Source organism: Hemitrygon akajei, chromosome 3 (assembly GCF_048418815.1).
Source record: "Hemitrygon akajei chromosome 3, sHemAka1.3, whole genome shotgun sequence".
In the NCBI taxonomy this organism is placed as follows: Eukaryota; Metazoa; Chordata; class Chondrichthyes; order Myliobatiformes; family Dasyatidae; genus Hemitrygon; species Hemitrygon akajei.
In genome coordinates this window covers 79,089,819-79,107,177 of record NC_133126.1, presented here as the reverse complement: position 1 = coordinate 79,107,177, position 17,359 = coordinate 79,089,819, and the positions used below count along the sequence as shown (strand labels likewise).

Sequence of the window (17,359 nt, the reverse complement as noted above, 5' to 3'; positions counted from 1 at the left end):
CCGGGTGGGGACTGTGATTCGATGGAGTAAGGTATGGAAGTCTACTGAGGATCGGACTTTGGAAGAGTTGAGCTCCAGCCTGTGCACATTTGACTGTTTAATTATGATGGGCCCTTTTTGCTTTTTTCCCCCCCTTTCTTTTCTCCCTTTCTTTTCCTTACTAACCCTTAAGTTAGTTAAGTTAATATTCATAAATATAATTCCTTTAATCGTACGCAGTGTGCTGTCTGTTATTTGTTGGCAATGAGTTGTAACAGAGTAGCAAGTTGCACAGCATTCACACAAATTGGGGTTTGGGTGGGAGACATCCTAATCTCACAGATTTGGCGGGATCGTAGTGTGTATTCCATAGATTTACGCGGCCTGAGAACCGTGGGTCTTCCAGCGCAGAGTTTGAAGGACGCTAGTGAGGGCTACGAGCCGTTTCCAGAGAAGCCCGAGAAAGCAGGGGTTTCATGAAGTACAGCAGACGAAGATTTCAGTACTGGGAATTTATTGGTAAAGCTGAAAGGACGAAATGACCTACTGTTGTTTTATGTTCCTAACATTGAATGAGAGTGGGTTAACTTAACTCCCTACAGAGCAAATTCTTGTTATCAGCTGATACCAGCTGTACCATCATGAGAAGCACTGTTCATAGAACATAACGCTAAAACGTTAGTTCCTGTCAGCTCACCCAGAAATTCCGTTTGTCCTGCAGAATTCTTTAGGTCCTACTGAAGCCTGGAAACTTATCACCCTCATCTTCAATAGGCTGAAAACTACGAAACTTTAAAAAAGCTAATGAAGAACTTTCCACTGTTTAACATTTTAATATAATCTGTGAAATCAATCACCATGATCAGAGATCTCAGTGCTAAAAAAGCAGACCACTTACAGACATGGTTCTATTTTAAATGCACTAAAGCAGGATTGAGACCAAATGGACTAATGTGGCAGTGAGATGTCCGGTGATGTACTGCTGATGGCAGGACTGTGAAGAAACCCAGGTTTTACCCACGGAGCAAGAAAAATAATGAACCAACATTAGATGGATCTAATGAATAGCCTAATAGGTCATTTCTGCAGATCTTTTGATTTTCTTCGTCGAAGGCCTTAGAATTCTCCTTCACATTGTCTGCTAGAACAAACTCATGTCTTCTTTTAGTCTTCCTGATTTCCTTCTTAAGTGTTCTCTTGCATTTCTTATTGTGGTGAACTACATATACCTGTCTGGACACGCCCCCTGCTGACTGCTCCTGTGGCCCCTCCCACTGACCGTGGCTCCTCCCACAGACCCCGGTATAAAGGCGATTGAGGCCTGAGCCCGGCCCTCAGTCTCCAGGATGTAGTATGGTGGTCAACTACTGCTTGTTCTTTCTTCCAGTCAATAAAAGCCGATATCTTGCCTTCACGTCTCAGAGAGAGTTATTGATGGTGCATCAATTTTATTGACTGGAAGTTTTAAAACATGGAAAGCATTTTACATCCGGAAAAATTGGATTTGGACCCCCAAGCCCCTGAAGCAGCTCTTGCCTTTGAACTCTGGCTTGCATGCTTCCAATCATACTTGAAGGAGGTTAGTGCAACTGAACCCGCTGTTATGCACCGAATTCTCCACTCGAGGGTCACCCCGAAAGTTTACTCACTTATCAGAGGCCTGCTGACCTACCAAGGGGCACTGGAGGCCCTCAAAAGACAGTACCTGCGGCCGGTGAACACTGTCTATGCAAGACATCGCTTAGCTACGCGACGACAGCGGCCTGCAGAGTCAAGCGCCGAGTTTCTCCGAGCCCTACAGACACTCGTGCGAACTTGCGACTGCAAAACTCTCATGGCGGAACAGCATGCGGAGCTCCTCGTATGAGATGCCTTTGTTACAGGGATCAGGTCAGTGTACGTGCGCCAGCGGCTGCTGGAAAATGCCGATCTTACCTTACACTCGGCGATCGAGACGGCCGACACGCTGGAGGCTGCTCTGCACAACGCTGACGCTGTCCAGCCGCGCGATCCCCCGCCGGTTCCGTGGACACCTCAGACCCCGCCGCCGCCAGTTCCCACGAGCGAATTCGCCAACGCCGCTGCCAGTCGCGATTCCACAAACTCCCCGAACCTGACCACAGCTGCTGCCCGTCGCAAGCCCGCGCAGTGTTACTTCTGCGGACTCGAAAAGCACCCCCGAAAACGCTGCCCGGCCCGACCTGTTCCAGCTGCGGGAAGAAGGGCCATTTCACCAAGGTCTGTAAGTCTAAACCACGAGTGGGGTCAGGCAGCGCTGCGTGTGAGGCATGGGGGCCGCCATCTTGCCTGCCCGCCTCGTGCGAGGCATGGGGGCCGCCATCTTGCATGCCCGGATGGGGGCGGCCATCTTTGTCGGCGCCAACATGCCCCGCCCCCTACCCACCAGTGCTTACCAGGCACCAAGACGGCAGTTCAACTCTGGCCTCCGTAACCCTCGACCAAAGCGCCCCACACCAGCTTGCAAGGTCAATGATGGACATCCTGGTGGTGGGGCACAGGACTAGCTGCCTGTTTGACACGGGCAGCACTGAGAGTTTTATTGACCTGGGCACAGTGCAACGCTGCGGACTTGTGACACGGCCGGTAAGCCAGAGGGTCACCTTGGCTTCTGGGTCGTATTCCACAGACATCCGGGTGGGTTGTGTAGTGATATTGGTGGTGCAGGGCACAGAACATCGGAACTTTGCGCTACTGGTCATGCCTCAACTATGTGTGCCTGTGCTATTGGGGTTGGACTTCCAGAGCCACCTCGAAAGTGTGACTATGGCATATGACGGGCCCCTCCCATCACTCACTGTCAGGAATCCTCAGTTTTGTGGGACTTCGCCATATACCCCACTACTGACCACCCACACACACCGAACCACACATCCCACCCAGCACCATGCCGACAGCTGCGCTACTGACACCACTTGCAGCCTCTCCACCCTCAAGATCCCTCCCCCACCGCTGTTCACCAACCTGACCCCCGACTGTAAACCGGTGGCAACTAAAAGCAAGAGGTACAGCACGGGGGACAGGGCCTTCATTCAGTCGGAGGTGCAGCGGCTGCTCGGGGAGGGGATCATTGAGCCAAGCACAAGTCCTTGGAGGGCCCAGGTGCTTGTTGTTCGGACCGGGCAGAAAAATAGGATGGTCGTGGACTATAGCCAGTTTCATCCAGTTTCAGCGACAGGTTACTATCGATGCAATGCTCCTCAGACAGGATGAAGAGGTCAATACTCCCCAATGCCATTAGGCTTTACAATTCTACCGCCAGGACTTAAGAACTTTTTAAAAGCTATTATTAATGCTTTTTGAGATAGTGATTTAGATGCATATCATATTTTTTACTGAGTTAAGTATTGTATGTAATTAGTTTTGCTACAACAAGTGTATGGGACATTGGAAAAAAAGTTGAATTTCCCCATGGGGATGAATAAAGTATCTATCTATCTATCTATCTATCTATCTATCTATCAATAGGTTCACGCAGTTTGACGCGTACCCCCTACCCCGCATCGCGGATATGGTCAACCAGATAGCTCAGTACAAGGTGTACTCGACAATAGATCTGAAATCCGCTTATCACCAGCTCCCCATCCGCCCGGAGGACCGCCCCTACACCGCCTTCGAGGCGGGTGGCAGGCTCTAACACTTCCTGCGCGTCCCATTCGGTGTCACAAATGGTGTCTCGGTCTTCCAGAGGGAAATGGACCGGATGGTGGACCAGTGCCAACTGAAGGCCACATTTCCCTCTCTGGATAACATCACCATCTGTGGTCACGACTGGCCGGATCACAACGCCAACCTCCAATGATTTTTCCAAGTGGCCAAAGCCCTGAACCTTACTTATAATAGGGACAAGTGTATGTTCGGAACCACCCGACTCGCTATCCTTGGGTATGTCGTGGAAAACAGGGTCATTGGCCCTGATCCCGACCGTATGCACCCCCTGTTAGAACTCCCTCTTCCCACCACCCTCAAAGCCCTCAGACAGTGCCTGGGCTTCTTTTCCTATTACGCCCAATGGGTCCCCCATTACGCAGACAAGGCCCGCCCCCTGGTCAAGACCACCACATTTCCCCTCTCTGCCGAGGCCTGCACGGCCTTCAGCTGCATTAAAGGGGACATCGCCAAAGCAACGATGCATGCGGTGGACGAGACCATTCCCTTCCAAATAGAGAGTGACACCTCCGACTTCGCGCTGGCTGCTACCCTCAAACAGGCAGGCAGGCCAGTAGCATTCTTCTCTCGTACCCTTCAAGGCTCTGAAACTCGGCACTCCGTGGTGGAGAAAGAAGCCCAGGCCATAGTGGAAGCTATTAGGCACTGGAGGCACTATCTCGCCAGCAAAAGGTTCACCTTGCTGACCGACCAGCGCTCAGTTGCGTTCATGTTCAGCAACCAACAGCGGGGCAAAATCAAAAATGATAAAATTTTGCGGTGGAGAATAGAACTCTCCACCTACAACTATGACATCCTGTACCGGCCTGGAAGGCTCAATGAGCCCCCTGATGCCCTATCCCGGGGAGCGTGTGCCAGCATGCAGCTCGACCAGCTATATGCCCTCCATGCAGATCTTTGCCACCCGGGGATTTTACCATTTCGTGAAAGCCTGGAACCTGCCTTACTCCCTTGAGTAAGCCAAGTCTGCGCTGAGTGCAAACCGCACTTCTACCGTCCTGAAAAGGCGCAACTTATCAAGGCCACCCGCCCCTTTGAGCGACTGAGTGTTGACTTTAAGGGCCCCCTTCCCTCCACCGACCGTAATGTCTACTTTCTCAACATCATCAACGAGTACTCGCGGTTCCCCTTTGCCATCCCCTGCCCCGATACCACTGCCACGTCCGTCATAAAAGCCCTGCGCCAGCTCTTCACTCTGTTCGGATATCCCTGCTATATCCACAGTGATAGAGGGTCCTCCTTTATGAGTGACGAGCTGCGCCAGTACCTGCTGGCTAGGGGCATTGCTACTAGTAGGACCACGAGTTATAATCCCCGGGGAAATGGACAGGTGGAGAGGGAGAATGCCACAATGTGGAAGGCCACACTTTTAGCCCTTAAGTCAAAAGGGTTGCCGGTCTCTCGATGGCAGGAGGTCCTCCCTGAGGCACTCCACTCCATCCGCTCCCTGTTATGTACGTCCACCAATGCCACCCCTCATGAGCGCCTCTTTTCTTTTCCCAGGAAGTCTGCCACTGGGACCACCCTACCGGCTTGGCTGACATCCCCAGGGCCAGTGCTGCTCCGGAAACATGCGAGGAGCAATAAATACTCCCCGCTGGTCGAGAGGGTTCACCTACTTCATGCGAACCCCCAGTACGCCTACGTGGTCTTACCTGATGGGTGGGAGGACACGGTCTCCGTCCGCGACCTGGCGCCCGCAGGAGCAGCAGACCACTACCCCGAACACTCCACAGTAACTATGAACCCTGTACCCGAGGTGACACTGCGCACACCGAGCCCTACACTGATCCCTCACGACACTCCTATACCGGGCGTCTCGTATGCGTATATACCAGGCGCCTCGCACACACGTGAGGGATCACTGACGCCTAGTGGGCTGACACCTCCAGTTGGGCCAGAACCAGCACAACCACCGTCTCAGGTGCAATCACCACCAGCACCTGTGCAATCACCACCACCGGCACCTGTGCAATCACCACCACCGGCATCTGTGCAATCACCACCACCGGCACCTGTGCAATCACCACCACCGGCATCTGTGCAATCACCACCACCGGCATCTGTGCAATCACCACCAGCATCTGTGCAATCACCACCACCGGCATCTGTGCAATCACAGCCGGTGCTACATAGATCGCAGCGACAGATTCCACCACCTGATAGACTTAACCTGTAAATATATTTGTAGGAAACTTCGCCACATGGGGACTCTCTTTGAAAACAAAGGGGGGGTGAATGTGCTGAACTACATATATCTGTCTGGACACGCCCCCTGCTGACTGCTCCTGTGGTCCCTCCCACTGACCGTGGCTCCTCCCACAGACCCCGGTATAAAGGCGATTGAGGCCTGAGCCCAGCCCTCAGTCTCCAGGATGTAGTATGGTGGTCAACTACTGCTTGTTCTTTCTTTCAGTCAATCAAAGCCGATATCTCGCCTTCACATCTCAGAGAGAGTTATTGATGGTGCATTTCTTATACCCCTCTTGTACCTCATTTGTTCCTGCTTGCCTATACATGCTATGCACCTCCTTTCTTTTTTCTTAACCAGGATCAATATCTCTTGAAACACAAGGTCCCTTAACCTGTTATCCTTGCTTTTTATTCTGACAGGCACATACAAACTCTGTACTCTCAAAAAGTTTACTTTTGAAGGCCTCCCACTGACGAGGTACACTTTGTCCCAATCCACATTTGCTAGATCCTTTCTGAAACCATCAAAATTGGTCTTTCTCCAATGTAGAATCTCAGCCTGAAGACCAGACCAATTTTATTCAATATTACCAGGAAACAAATGGCATTATGATCACTAGATGCAAAGTGTTCCTTTACGCAAACTTCTGTCACCTGTCCTGTCTCACTCCCTAATAGGAGATCTAGTATCACACTCTCTAACTGGAACACATTTAACAAACTCTTTCCCATTTATCCCTTTTACAGTATGGGAGTCCCAGTCAATATGTAGAAAGTTAAAATCACTTACTATCCCAACCTTATGTTTCTTGCAATAGTCTCTTCAAATTTGCTCCTTTAAATCCTGCAGACTGTTGGGTGGTTTGTAATATAATCCCATCATACCTTTCTCATTCTTTGGTTCTACCCATGAAGCCTCACTATACAAGCTATCCAGTCTGTCCTGACCGAGCACTGCAGTGACATTTTCTCTGGCTAGTAATGCCATCCCTTCCCCGTTCGGGCTCTGTCACATCTAAAACAACGGAACCCGGAACACTGAGTGGCCAGTCCTGCTCCTCCTGCAACCGAGTCTCACTAATGGCTACAAACTCATAATTCTATGTGCTCTAAGCTCATACACCTTTCCTACAGTACTTCTTGCTTTAAAATACATGCACCTTAGAAATCAGCACCAGCATACTCGACCTTTTGATGCCTAACTTTGTATATAGGCTTAACATCTTTCCCCACAACCTCTCCACTGTCTGTTCTGGCATGCTGGTTAAGACAGAGATGAGATGGAACTGAATGGTGGAGCAGTCTGGATGGCCTGGTGCTGCTCCTGGTTTCTTATACTCCTATGGGGATAGTGGCAAAACACGCAAATAATGGAACTAAAGCCTCATACAGTATACGAAACTGCACACTGAATACCAGCATCAGAGCCTTCGGGGAAGTGTTTAGGCTTCAGCTCTCACTGTTTCATGGGAGCAACAGCGTGAGTTGCAATTGGAACAAGAAGAAAAGTTGAAGTACTTTCCAGGTGCAGGAGTTTGGAAGTGGAAAAGGGTCTAATGATCTCAGGTATCAAAGTATAGTCTTGAAATTAGCATAAGAGTCAGGAGTTGTTTGGTACAGTATGTCAGTAAAGAGATTTATTATCCCTTTTGGTCACCTGACTAAAAGGAAGGCAATCAGAGTTACAGTAATAGCAGGACAGAAATTGCCTGGTGTATATGCAAAGCCTCTGATGTCTGAAATAAGCCGGGTATGAGGTGAAGGACACCATAGTCAATCACACAGCCAGTGACAGGGGTTTGATTCCTGCCACTGTCTGTAAGATGCTTGTACGTTCTCCCCGTAACTGCGTACGTGTCCTCTGCATGCTCCAGTCTCCTCCCACGGTCCAAAGACGTACAGGCTAGGGTTAGTAAGTCATGGGCATGCTTCCTTAGCGCCAGAAGTGGGGTGACACTTGCAGGCTGCCTCTAGCACAATTTTCACTGAACTGATTTGACACAAACAATGCATTTCGCTGTATGTTTCAATGTACATGTGACAAATAAAACTAATCAGAGATTAAAGAATCAGTCCAAAAGCAAAATGTTGCAGCTGTAGGAAATAGAAACACAGAAAGCATACAGCACAATACAGGCTCTTCAGCCCACAGATCTGTGCCGAACATGTCCCTACCTTAGAACTACCTAGGCTTTACCCATAGCCCTCTATTTTTCTAAGCTCCATGTAGCCAATAGACAATAAACAATAGGTGCGGGAGTAGGCCATTCGGCCCCTCGAGCCAGCACCGCCATTCAATGTGATCATGGCTGATCATCCAAAATCAGTACCCCATTCCTGCCTTCTCCCCATATCCCTTGACTCCGCTACCTTTAAGAACTCTATCTAACTCTTTCTTGAAAGCATCCAGAGAATTGGCCTCCACTGCCTTCTGAGGCAGAGCATTCCACAGATCCACAACTCTCTGGGTGAAAAAGTTTTTCTAGAACTCCATTCTAAATGGCCTACCCCTTATTCTTAAACTGTGGCCTCTGGTTCTGGACTCCCCCAACATCAGGAACATGTTTCCTGCCTCAAGCGTGTCCAATCCCTTAATAATCTTGTATGTTTCAATCAGATCCCCTCTCATCCTTCTAAATTCCAGTGTATACCAGCCCAGTCGCTCCAATCTTTCAACATGTGACAGTCCTGCCATCCCGGGAACCAACCTCGTGAACCTACGCTGCAGTCCCTCAATATCAAGAATGTCCTTCCTCAAACTTGGAGACCAAAACTGAACACAATACTCCAGGCGTGGTCTCACCAGGGCCCTGTACAACTGCAGAAGGACCTCTTTGCTTCTATTCTCAACTACCCTTGTTATGAAGGCCAGCATGCCATTAGCTTTCTTCACTGCCTGCTGTACCTGCATGCTTACTTTCAGTGACTGGTGAACAAGGACACCTAGATCTCGTTGTACTTTCCCTTTTCCTAACTTGACACCATTCAGATAGTAATCTGCCTTCCTGTTCTTGCCATCAAAGTGGATAACCTCATATTTATCCACATTAAACTGCATCTGCCATGCATCTGCCCACTCACCCAACCTGTCCAAGTCACCCTGCATTCTCCTAACATCCTCCTTATATTTCACACTGCCACCCAGCTTTGTGTCATCTGCAAATTTGCCAATGTTACTTTTAATCCCTTCATCTAAATCATTAATGTATATTGTAAATAGCTGCAGTCCCAGCACTGAGCCTTGCGGTACCCCACTAGACATTGCCTGCCATTCTGAAAAAGACACATTAATCCCTACTCTTTGTTTCCTGTCTGCCAACCAATTTTCTATCCATGTTAGTACCCTACCCCCAATACCATGTGCTCTAATTTTGCCCACTGATCTCCTATGTGGGACCTTATCAAAGGCTTTCTGAAAGTCCACGTACACTACATCCACTGGCTCTCCCTTATCCATTTTCGTAGTTACATCCTCAAAAAATCCCAGAAGATTAGTCAAGCATGATTTCCCCTTCGTAAATCCATGCTGACTCGGACCGATCCTGTTACTGCTATCCAAATGTGCCACTATTTCATCTTTTATAATTGACTCCAGCATCTTCCCCACCACTGATGTCAGGCTAACTGGTCTATAATTCCCTGTTTTCTCTCTCCCTCCTTTCTTTAAAAGTGTTATAACGTTAGCTATCCTCCAATCCTCAGGAACTGATCCTGAATCTATAGAACATTGGAAAATGATTACCAATGCTTCCACGATTTCTAGAGCCACCTCCTTAAGTACCCTGGGATGCAGACTATCAGATCCTGGGGATTTATCAGCCTTCAGTCCCATCAGTCTACCCAACACCATTTTCTGCCTAATGTGAATTTCCTTCAGTTCCTCTGTTCCCTAGGCCCTCTGGCCACAATTACATCTGGGAGATTGTCTGTGTCTTCCCTAGTGAAGACAGATCCAAAGTACCTGTTCAACTCACCTGCTATTTCCTTGTTCCCCATAATAAATTCACCTGTTTCTGCCTTCAAGGGCCCAACTTTGGTCTTAACTAATTTTTTCCTCTTCACATACCTAAAGAAGCTTTTCCTATCCTCCTTTATATTCTTGGCTAGCTTATCTTCGTACCTCATCTTTTCTCCCTGTATTGCCTTTTTAGTAATCTTCTGTTGCTCTTTAAAAGTTTCCCAATCCTCTGGCTTCCCGCTCATCTTTGCTATGTTATACTTCTTCTCTTTTATTTTTATACTGTGCTTGACTTCCCTTGTCAGCCACGGTCACCCCCTACTCCCCTTAGAATCTTTCTTCCTCTTTGGAATGAACTGATCCTGCACCTTCCGTATTATTCCCAGAAATACCTGCCATTGTTTTTCCACTGTCATCCCTGCTAGGGTATCCTTCCAGTCAACTTTGGCTAGCTCCTCCCTCATAGCTCCACAGTCCTGTTTGTTCAACTGTAATACTGACACTTCCGATTTTCCCTTCTCCCTCTCAAATTTTAGATTAAAACTTAACATATTATGGTCACTACCTCCTAATGGCTCCTTTACCTCGAGTTCCCTTATCAAATCCGGTTCATTACACAACAATGGATCCAGAATTTCCTTCTCGCGTGTAGGCTCCAGTACAAGCTGCTCTAAGAATCCATCTCAGAGGCACTCCACAAACTCCCTTTCTTGGGGTTCATTCAGGAGTCATTCAGCCATTCAGGAGTCTCTTAAAAGACACTATTGTTTCGAATTCCACTCATTATCTTGTACACCTCTATCAGGTCACCTCTCATCCTCCGTCACTCCAATGAAAAAAGGCCAAGTTCACTCAACCTATTCTCATAAGGCATGCTCCCCAATCCAGGCAACATCCTTGTAAATCTCCTCTGCACCCTTTCTATAGTTTCCATGTCCTTCCTGTAGTGAGGCGACCAGAATTGAGCACAGTACTCCAAGTGGGATCTGACCAGGGTTCAATATAGCTGCAACATTACCTCTTGACACTTAAACTCAGTCCCATGATTGATGAAGGCCAATGCACCGTATGCCTTCTTAAGCACAGAGTCAACCTGCATAGTAGCTATGAGTGTCCTATGGACTCGGACCTCAAGATCCCTCTGATCCTCCACACAGCCAAGAGTCTTACCATTAATGTCATATTCTAAATAGAAAACAAAAAAATTGCTGGAAATACTTAGCAATTCAGTACAGAAGAATTCTCAAGATGAAGCATTAGGTCTACAGACCCACGGAATCTGCCTGATCTGCTGAACATTTCCAGAAATAAAGAGGTGGTGTTGTGGATAATGAAGTAGGTTTTCAAAGCTTGCAGAGTGATTTAGGCCAGTTAGAAGAGTGGGCTGAAAGATGGCAGATGGAGTTTAACGCTGATAAGTGTGAGGTGCTACATTTTGTTAAGACTAATCAAAATAGGACATACATAGTAAATGGTAGGGCATTGAAGAATGCAGTAGAACAGAGTGATCTAGGAATAATGGTGTATAGTTCCCTGAAGGTGGAATCTCATGTGGATAGGGTGGTGAAGAAAGCTTTTGGTATGCTAACCTTTATAAATCAGAGCATTGAGTATAGGAGTTGGGATGTAATGTTAAAATTGTACAAGGCATTGGTGATGCCAAATTTGGAGTATTGTGTACAGTTCTGGTCACCGAATTATAGGAAAGATGTCAACAAAATAGAGAGAGTACAGAGGAGATTTACTAGAATGTTACCTGGGTTTCAGCACCTAAGTTACAGAGAAGTTCTACGCTTCTTTGGCGCGTAGAAGGTTGAGGGGGGACTTGATAGAGGTATTTAAAATTATGAGGGGGATAGATAGAGTTGACGTGGATAGGCTTTTTCCATTGAGAGTAGGGGAGATTCAAACAAGAGGACATGAGTTGAGAGTTAAGGGGCAAAAGTTTAGGGATAACACGAGGGAGAACTTTACCTAGAGAGTGGTAGCTCTGTGGAACGAGCTTCCAGTAGAAGTGGTAGAGGCAGATTCGATTTTGTCATTAAAAAAAAATAGGATAGGTATATGGACAGGAAAGGAATGGAGGGTTATGGGCTGAGTGCAGGTAGGTGGGACTAGGTGAGAGTAAGCATTCGGCACGGACTAGAAGGGCCGAGATGGCCTGTTTCCATGCTGTATTTGTTATATGGTTATATAGTTAAATATATATATTTATTTTTTAAATTTTGGAATTAATTAATGCTGGCTTAGGAGTGGAATTGGAAATGGGCGTATTTGCCAATGGGGATTGTGATCAGGCACAACGAATCATTAAAGATATTGAACATGTTCATTTATAATCAAAACGTCCTGAACAATGCCTCAATGCCATGAGGGAGAGTGTGTATACAATCTCGTTAAGCTATTTGATCCCCAAAAATTACAGAGAATCCACAGAGTTTATAACATCAGAGCTAGACACCAAGGTAACCAGCTTTTAAGGTCTTTAATCTATTCATTGACTTTCTAATATTCAGAAAATCAAAGAGCTCTTACCACATGAACTCAAGCTGAGACAGTGTTCAAAACAGCCTACATTATCTTCTCCACAAAGGCATTGTGCATTGATTGCATCCATCCAACACTGGCAATGGACTTTTGTATTCCTAACAATATGTAACAAATGCAATATCTCACCAATTTTTTTCTGGATTTCAGCTCACCGAAGAAAACAAATTTAGACTTAATTAGCCTGGGACAGAGTTTAGGAGCTCAATAATGAACAGGTCTTCAGCAATTCTGGAATCTGGAAATACTCAGCAGTTCATGTACAGCTGTGGAACAAGTGTTCATGAGTTTGGAGGGTTAATGGCCTCTCTCTCACAGTCACTCTCCGAGCTGCTGCGGGTTTCTAGCATTTCCTGGTTTCCTTTTGGAATGGATCAGTCTTTGGAGATGTGAAGGAGCTGAAGGGATTTGTGGAATTAGATTGCTCAAGAAAGGTCAACAATGTGCAAAACTTACAGAAGAGGCTGTTAATGCTGGAACCTGGAGAAACAAACTTCCTGCAGGAGGAACTTAGTGGGTGAAACAGCATCTGTAGGGCAACAGGGACTGTTGGCAACTTGGGTCAAAACCCTGTAGACTTCCCTTATTCCTCACTGATTTCTTCATTTTCGAAATGATGCTCGATCCATTGAGTACCTGCAATGTCAACTCTTGTTTCATGCTTCATCTTCTGAATATCATCGACATTTTCTGCTTTTAATTGAAAATTCCAGCATCTGCAGTGTTTTTTTTTCCTGCTTTTCAAAAGACAGATCCAATGCTTGAAGCATGCTGAGCAAAGAAAGGTGCTCTTCAGTTTGTGTGCAGGCTGAAAAATCCCGAATGGAATTTATCTCTGAGTGGCCAGTCTTGGAATCTTACATGGAGCATACAAGATTAACTATTTAAGACAGTGGTTGGGTGGGCCAGGGGAGACATTAAGGCATCATTGAATTTGATGCAATTCCCAAGTTGGCTCTCTCTGAATGACTGTCATGTCGTTCTTTGTTTCTTGGCTGTTGGGAGTATTTCAGAGTTGTATATGAATACATACTTTGATAATAAATGAACGTTTGAACCTTTGGAATTGTAAGCAGGTGAAATAAAAGATGCTTTCAGCATAGAAACAGCTTGTTGTGCCATGGGACTTCTTTGATAAACTGATCCAACATTCCTTCCCTGTAAAATCATTCAACATTTTACAGAATTGATCACCCTGACTGCTTTCAACTTTCCACTTAAGATATAGATGGCTACTAAGTGACACCCATAATCTTAGCAACACACACAAAACCCTGGTGGAACGCAGCAGGCCAGGCAGCATCCATAGGAAGAAGTACAGTCGACGTTTCGGGCCGAGACCCTTCATCAGGACTAACTGAAAGAAGAGGTAGTAAGAGATTTGAAAGTGGGAGGGGGAGGGAGTGATCCAAAATGATAGGAGAAGACTGGAGGGGGAGGGATGAAGCTAAGAGCTGGAAAGTTGATTGACAAAAGGGATACACAGCTGGAGAAGGGAAAGGATCATGGGACGGGAGGCCCAGGGAGAAAGAACGGGGGAGGGGAGCACCAGAGGGAGATGGAGAGCAGGCAAGGAGTGATTGTGAGAGGGACAGAGAGAGAAAAAAGAGAAAGAGAATAAATAGATAGACAGATAAATAAATAATAAATAAATAATAAATAAATAGATAAATAAATAGATAGATAGATAGATAGATAGATAAATAAGGGATGAGGTAAGAAGGGGAGGCCATGTCTATCCATGGCCTCCTCTGCTGTCAAGATGAAGCCACACTCAGGTTGGAGGAACAACACCTTATATTCCGTCTGGGTAGCCTCCAACCTGATGGTATGAACATTGACTTCTCTAACTTCTGTTAATGCCTCTCCTCCCCTTCTTATCCCATCCCTTATCCATCTATCTACCTATGTATGTATGTATGTATTTATTTATTTATTATTTTTCCCTTCTTTCTCTTTTCTCTTTTTTCTCTCTCTGCCCCTCTCACAATCACTCCTTGCCTGCTCTCCATCTCCCTCCGGTGCTCCCCTCCTCCATTCTTTTTCCCTAGGCCTCCCGTCCCATCATCCTTTCCCTTCTCCAGCTGTGTATCCCTTTTGCCAATCAACTTTCCAGCTCTTAGCTTCATCCCTCCCCCTCCAGTCTTCTCCTATCATTTTGGATCACCCCCTCCCCCTCCCACTTTCAAATCTCTTAGTACCTCTTCTTTCAGTTAGTCCAGATAAAGCATCTCGGCCCGAAACGTCGACTGTACTTCTTCCTATAGATGCTGCCTGGCCTGCTGCGTTCCACCAGCATTTTGTGTGTGTTGATTGAATTTCCAGCAGCTGCAGATTTCCTCGAGTTTGCACCCATAATTCTACACAGTTTTCTTCCATTGTGTGTCTCTGCGTGCTCTTGCCATTGCTCTATTCTCTCTAAACCCACAACTATGTGGCTACGGCACAGCTCAAATGGCATCTATAAATTTGCTGATGACAAAACTATTTTTGGCAGGATTTCAGATGGTGAAGAGGAGGTGTACAGGAGTGAGATAGATCAGCTGGTTGCGTGGTGTCGCAACAATAGCACTCAATGTCAGTGAGACCATGGATTTGATTGTGGACTTCAGGAAGGGGAGGCTGAGGAAACACACATCAGCCCTCATCGTGGAGCCAGCAGTGGAAAGAGTAACTAGTTTCAAGTTCCCAGATATCACTGGCCTCCCCAGCATTGATGATACCTTCAAAGGTGATGCCTCAAAGAGGTAGCATCCAATAATAAGGGCCCCATTCCTCAGGACATTAACTCTTCTCTTTGCTGCCATCAAGGCAGTCGTACAGGAACCTGAAGACAGGCACTCAACGTTTCAGGAACAGCTTCTTCCCCTCTGCCATCAGATTTCTGAGTGGACATTGAACCTGTGTGCAACATCTCACTGCTTTTTTTTGTTGTTCTCTACCTATTAAATTTAATATATTGTAAAGTTTTATTATTATTATTTATTGCAATGTACTGCTGCCACAAAACAAGAAATTCACTAGTAGTCACTGGCTTCAGCAAAATCACAGCAACGTGACACGAAAGCCAAATCAGGAAATTGTTTCAGTTAGTTAACATAGCAGTCCCCTGAAATAAAGTGCCCAGAATTGACAATAGTTTCTGGACTTACCAAATCTGTATTCGCACCTTGATTCCATCCACATCTATTGTCTTCATTTTGAAGTCAACTCCTGTGAATCAGAAAAAAGGTATATGGATTTGATTAAGTATCAAGAACAAATGGAAGATAAGATCAATATGACAAGTTCACTCAGAGCCAGCAACACACCGAAAATGCTGGAGGAACTCAAGCAAGTCAGGCAGTTGAGTTTAGTACCTCCGTAGATGCTGCCTGGCTTGCTGAGCTCCTCCAACAATTTGTGTGTGTGTTGCTTAAGATTTCCAGCATCTGCAGAATCCCTTTTGATTACTCAAGACTCCAGAGCAGGTCTGTAGTTGAACAAAGGACATAGAACATAGAATGTTACAGCATTTAACCTATTCTGAGATCAAACCTACCCTTCTCTCCGACATAGACCCCATTTTCTATCATCCATTTGATAGTTTCTTAAATGCCCCTAAATGTATCTGCTTCTCTCACTGCCCCTGGAAGGGCATTCCATGGACCAACCATTCTGTGTACAGAACACCCACCCTACATTCTCTGACGTCTCCCGCTACACGTTCCATATTTGTCCATGCTGTGAAACAGCATATCTCTTTGATGTTTCATTCACCTTGTGTCCACTCAAACGTCCGCGGATACACGTTACTTTAAATTTTGTAGTCATTTGGACCTTTTTTAAAACGTAAGATTTGCTAAGGTGTATTTTGAAATATGTAAAAGTAAACATAACTGAGACCTCCTTCTTTTCATCTCTAAGAGTCTCCATTACCACAACAATGCATTTTTGTACTACGACATAAAACAATAAAACACAGTATGGGCCCTTTGGCCCACAGTATTGTGCTGACCTATATAAACCTACTCTACAAGCAACCTAACCTTTCCCTCCTACATAGCCCATAACCCTCCATTTCTCTTACATCGATGTCTCTATTTAGATTTCATCCATGTATCAGCCTCTACCGCTATCCTAGCAGCACATCCCAGGCACCCACCTTCTTTCTGTAAAAAAAATCTACATTTGACATCTCCACTAAACTTTCCCCTGGGTGGCATCCGTTAGTCTCGTGAGACCATGGATCTGCACCTGGAAAGTCTTGCTTCAGTCTCTCCAGGGCGCTGGCCTGGGCAAGATTGTATGGAAGACCGCCAGTTGCCCATGCAGCAAGTCTCCCCTCTCCACAACACCGATGTTGTCCAAGGGAAGGGCAAGGGCCGATACAGCTTGGCACCGGTGTCGTCACAGGAGTTGACAGAGCCAAGTTGAAGGCAACGTCGGACTGCCTTAGGGACTCCAGCTCCGGATTTGTCCTCAGGATTTACTCCCGAAGCCTTTCCCATGAGTGGGTATGGCCGCAAGGCAGCGGGGGTTTGAATTCAGAGTTTTCCATCTCTTAGCTGGACTGCCTTCCCAGGCTGACGAGCTCTGTCTACCCAAAGCACTGACTTTAAGGCACAAGGACCCGCCGTTACCCCTTCTCCTGTCAGCAGAAACAGTTCCGCCAGGCTTAGAGGCTAAGCCACACGAGAAGGCCAGGAGTTGGACTTGGTTGTCAGAGGCTATTTGAGGCGCATGCCGTGAGGAGCACTTTTAGGTAGTGGGAGCTTGTCCCCACTACCTCCCCTCGGCTTGACAACCTTGGAACTTTCCCCTACTCACCTGAAATAGATGTGCTCTGGTATTGGCTATTTTAACATTTTAACTACTTATCAATTTTAATGCCTTTCTGAGGCAATCTGGTGCCAATTTTTCTATAGGCAGGCGCTGCCAACTCAAGAATTAGAGACAGCTATCCCAAACTCTTTTAATTGCAGACACTTCAGTGTTTGTCCGACATCAGTGCAG

The 17,359-nt window shown here is 46.5% G+C and overlaps 1 protein-coding gene across 2 annotated transcripts in view; it reads right to left on the bottom strand.

Annotated features, from left to right (window-relative positions):
* Window positions 1-17,359, bottom strand: part of rab15 (RAB15, member RAS oncogene family) — a 224,162-nt gene that overhangs the window by 71,944 nt on the left and 134,859 nt on the right. For both annotated transcript variants that reach the window (XM_073040204.1, XM_073040205.1), the window contains exon 2: window positions 15,517-15,577. In XM_073040204.1, coding sequence (XP_072896305.1) covers window positions 15,517-15,577 — 61 coding nt within the window. The remainder of the gene's footprint in view (window positions 1-15,516; window positions 15,578-17,359) is intronic.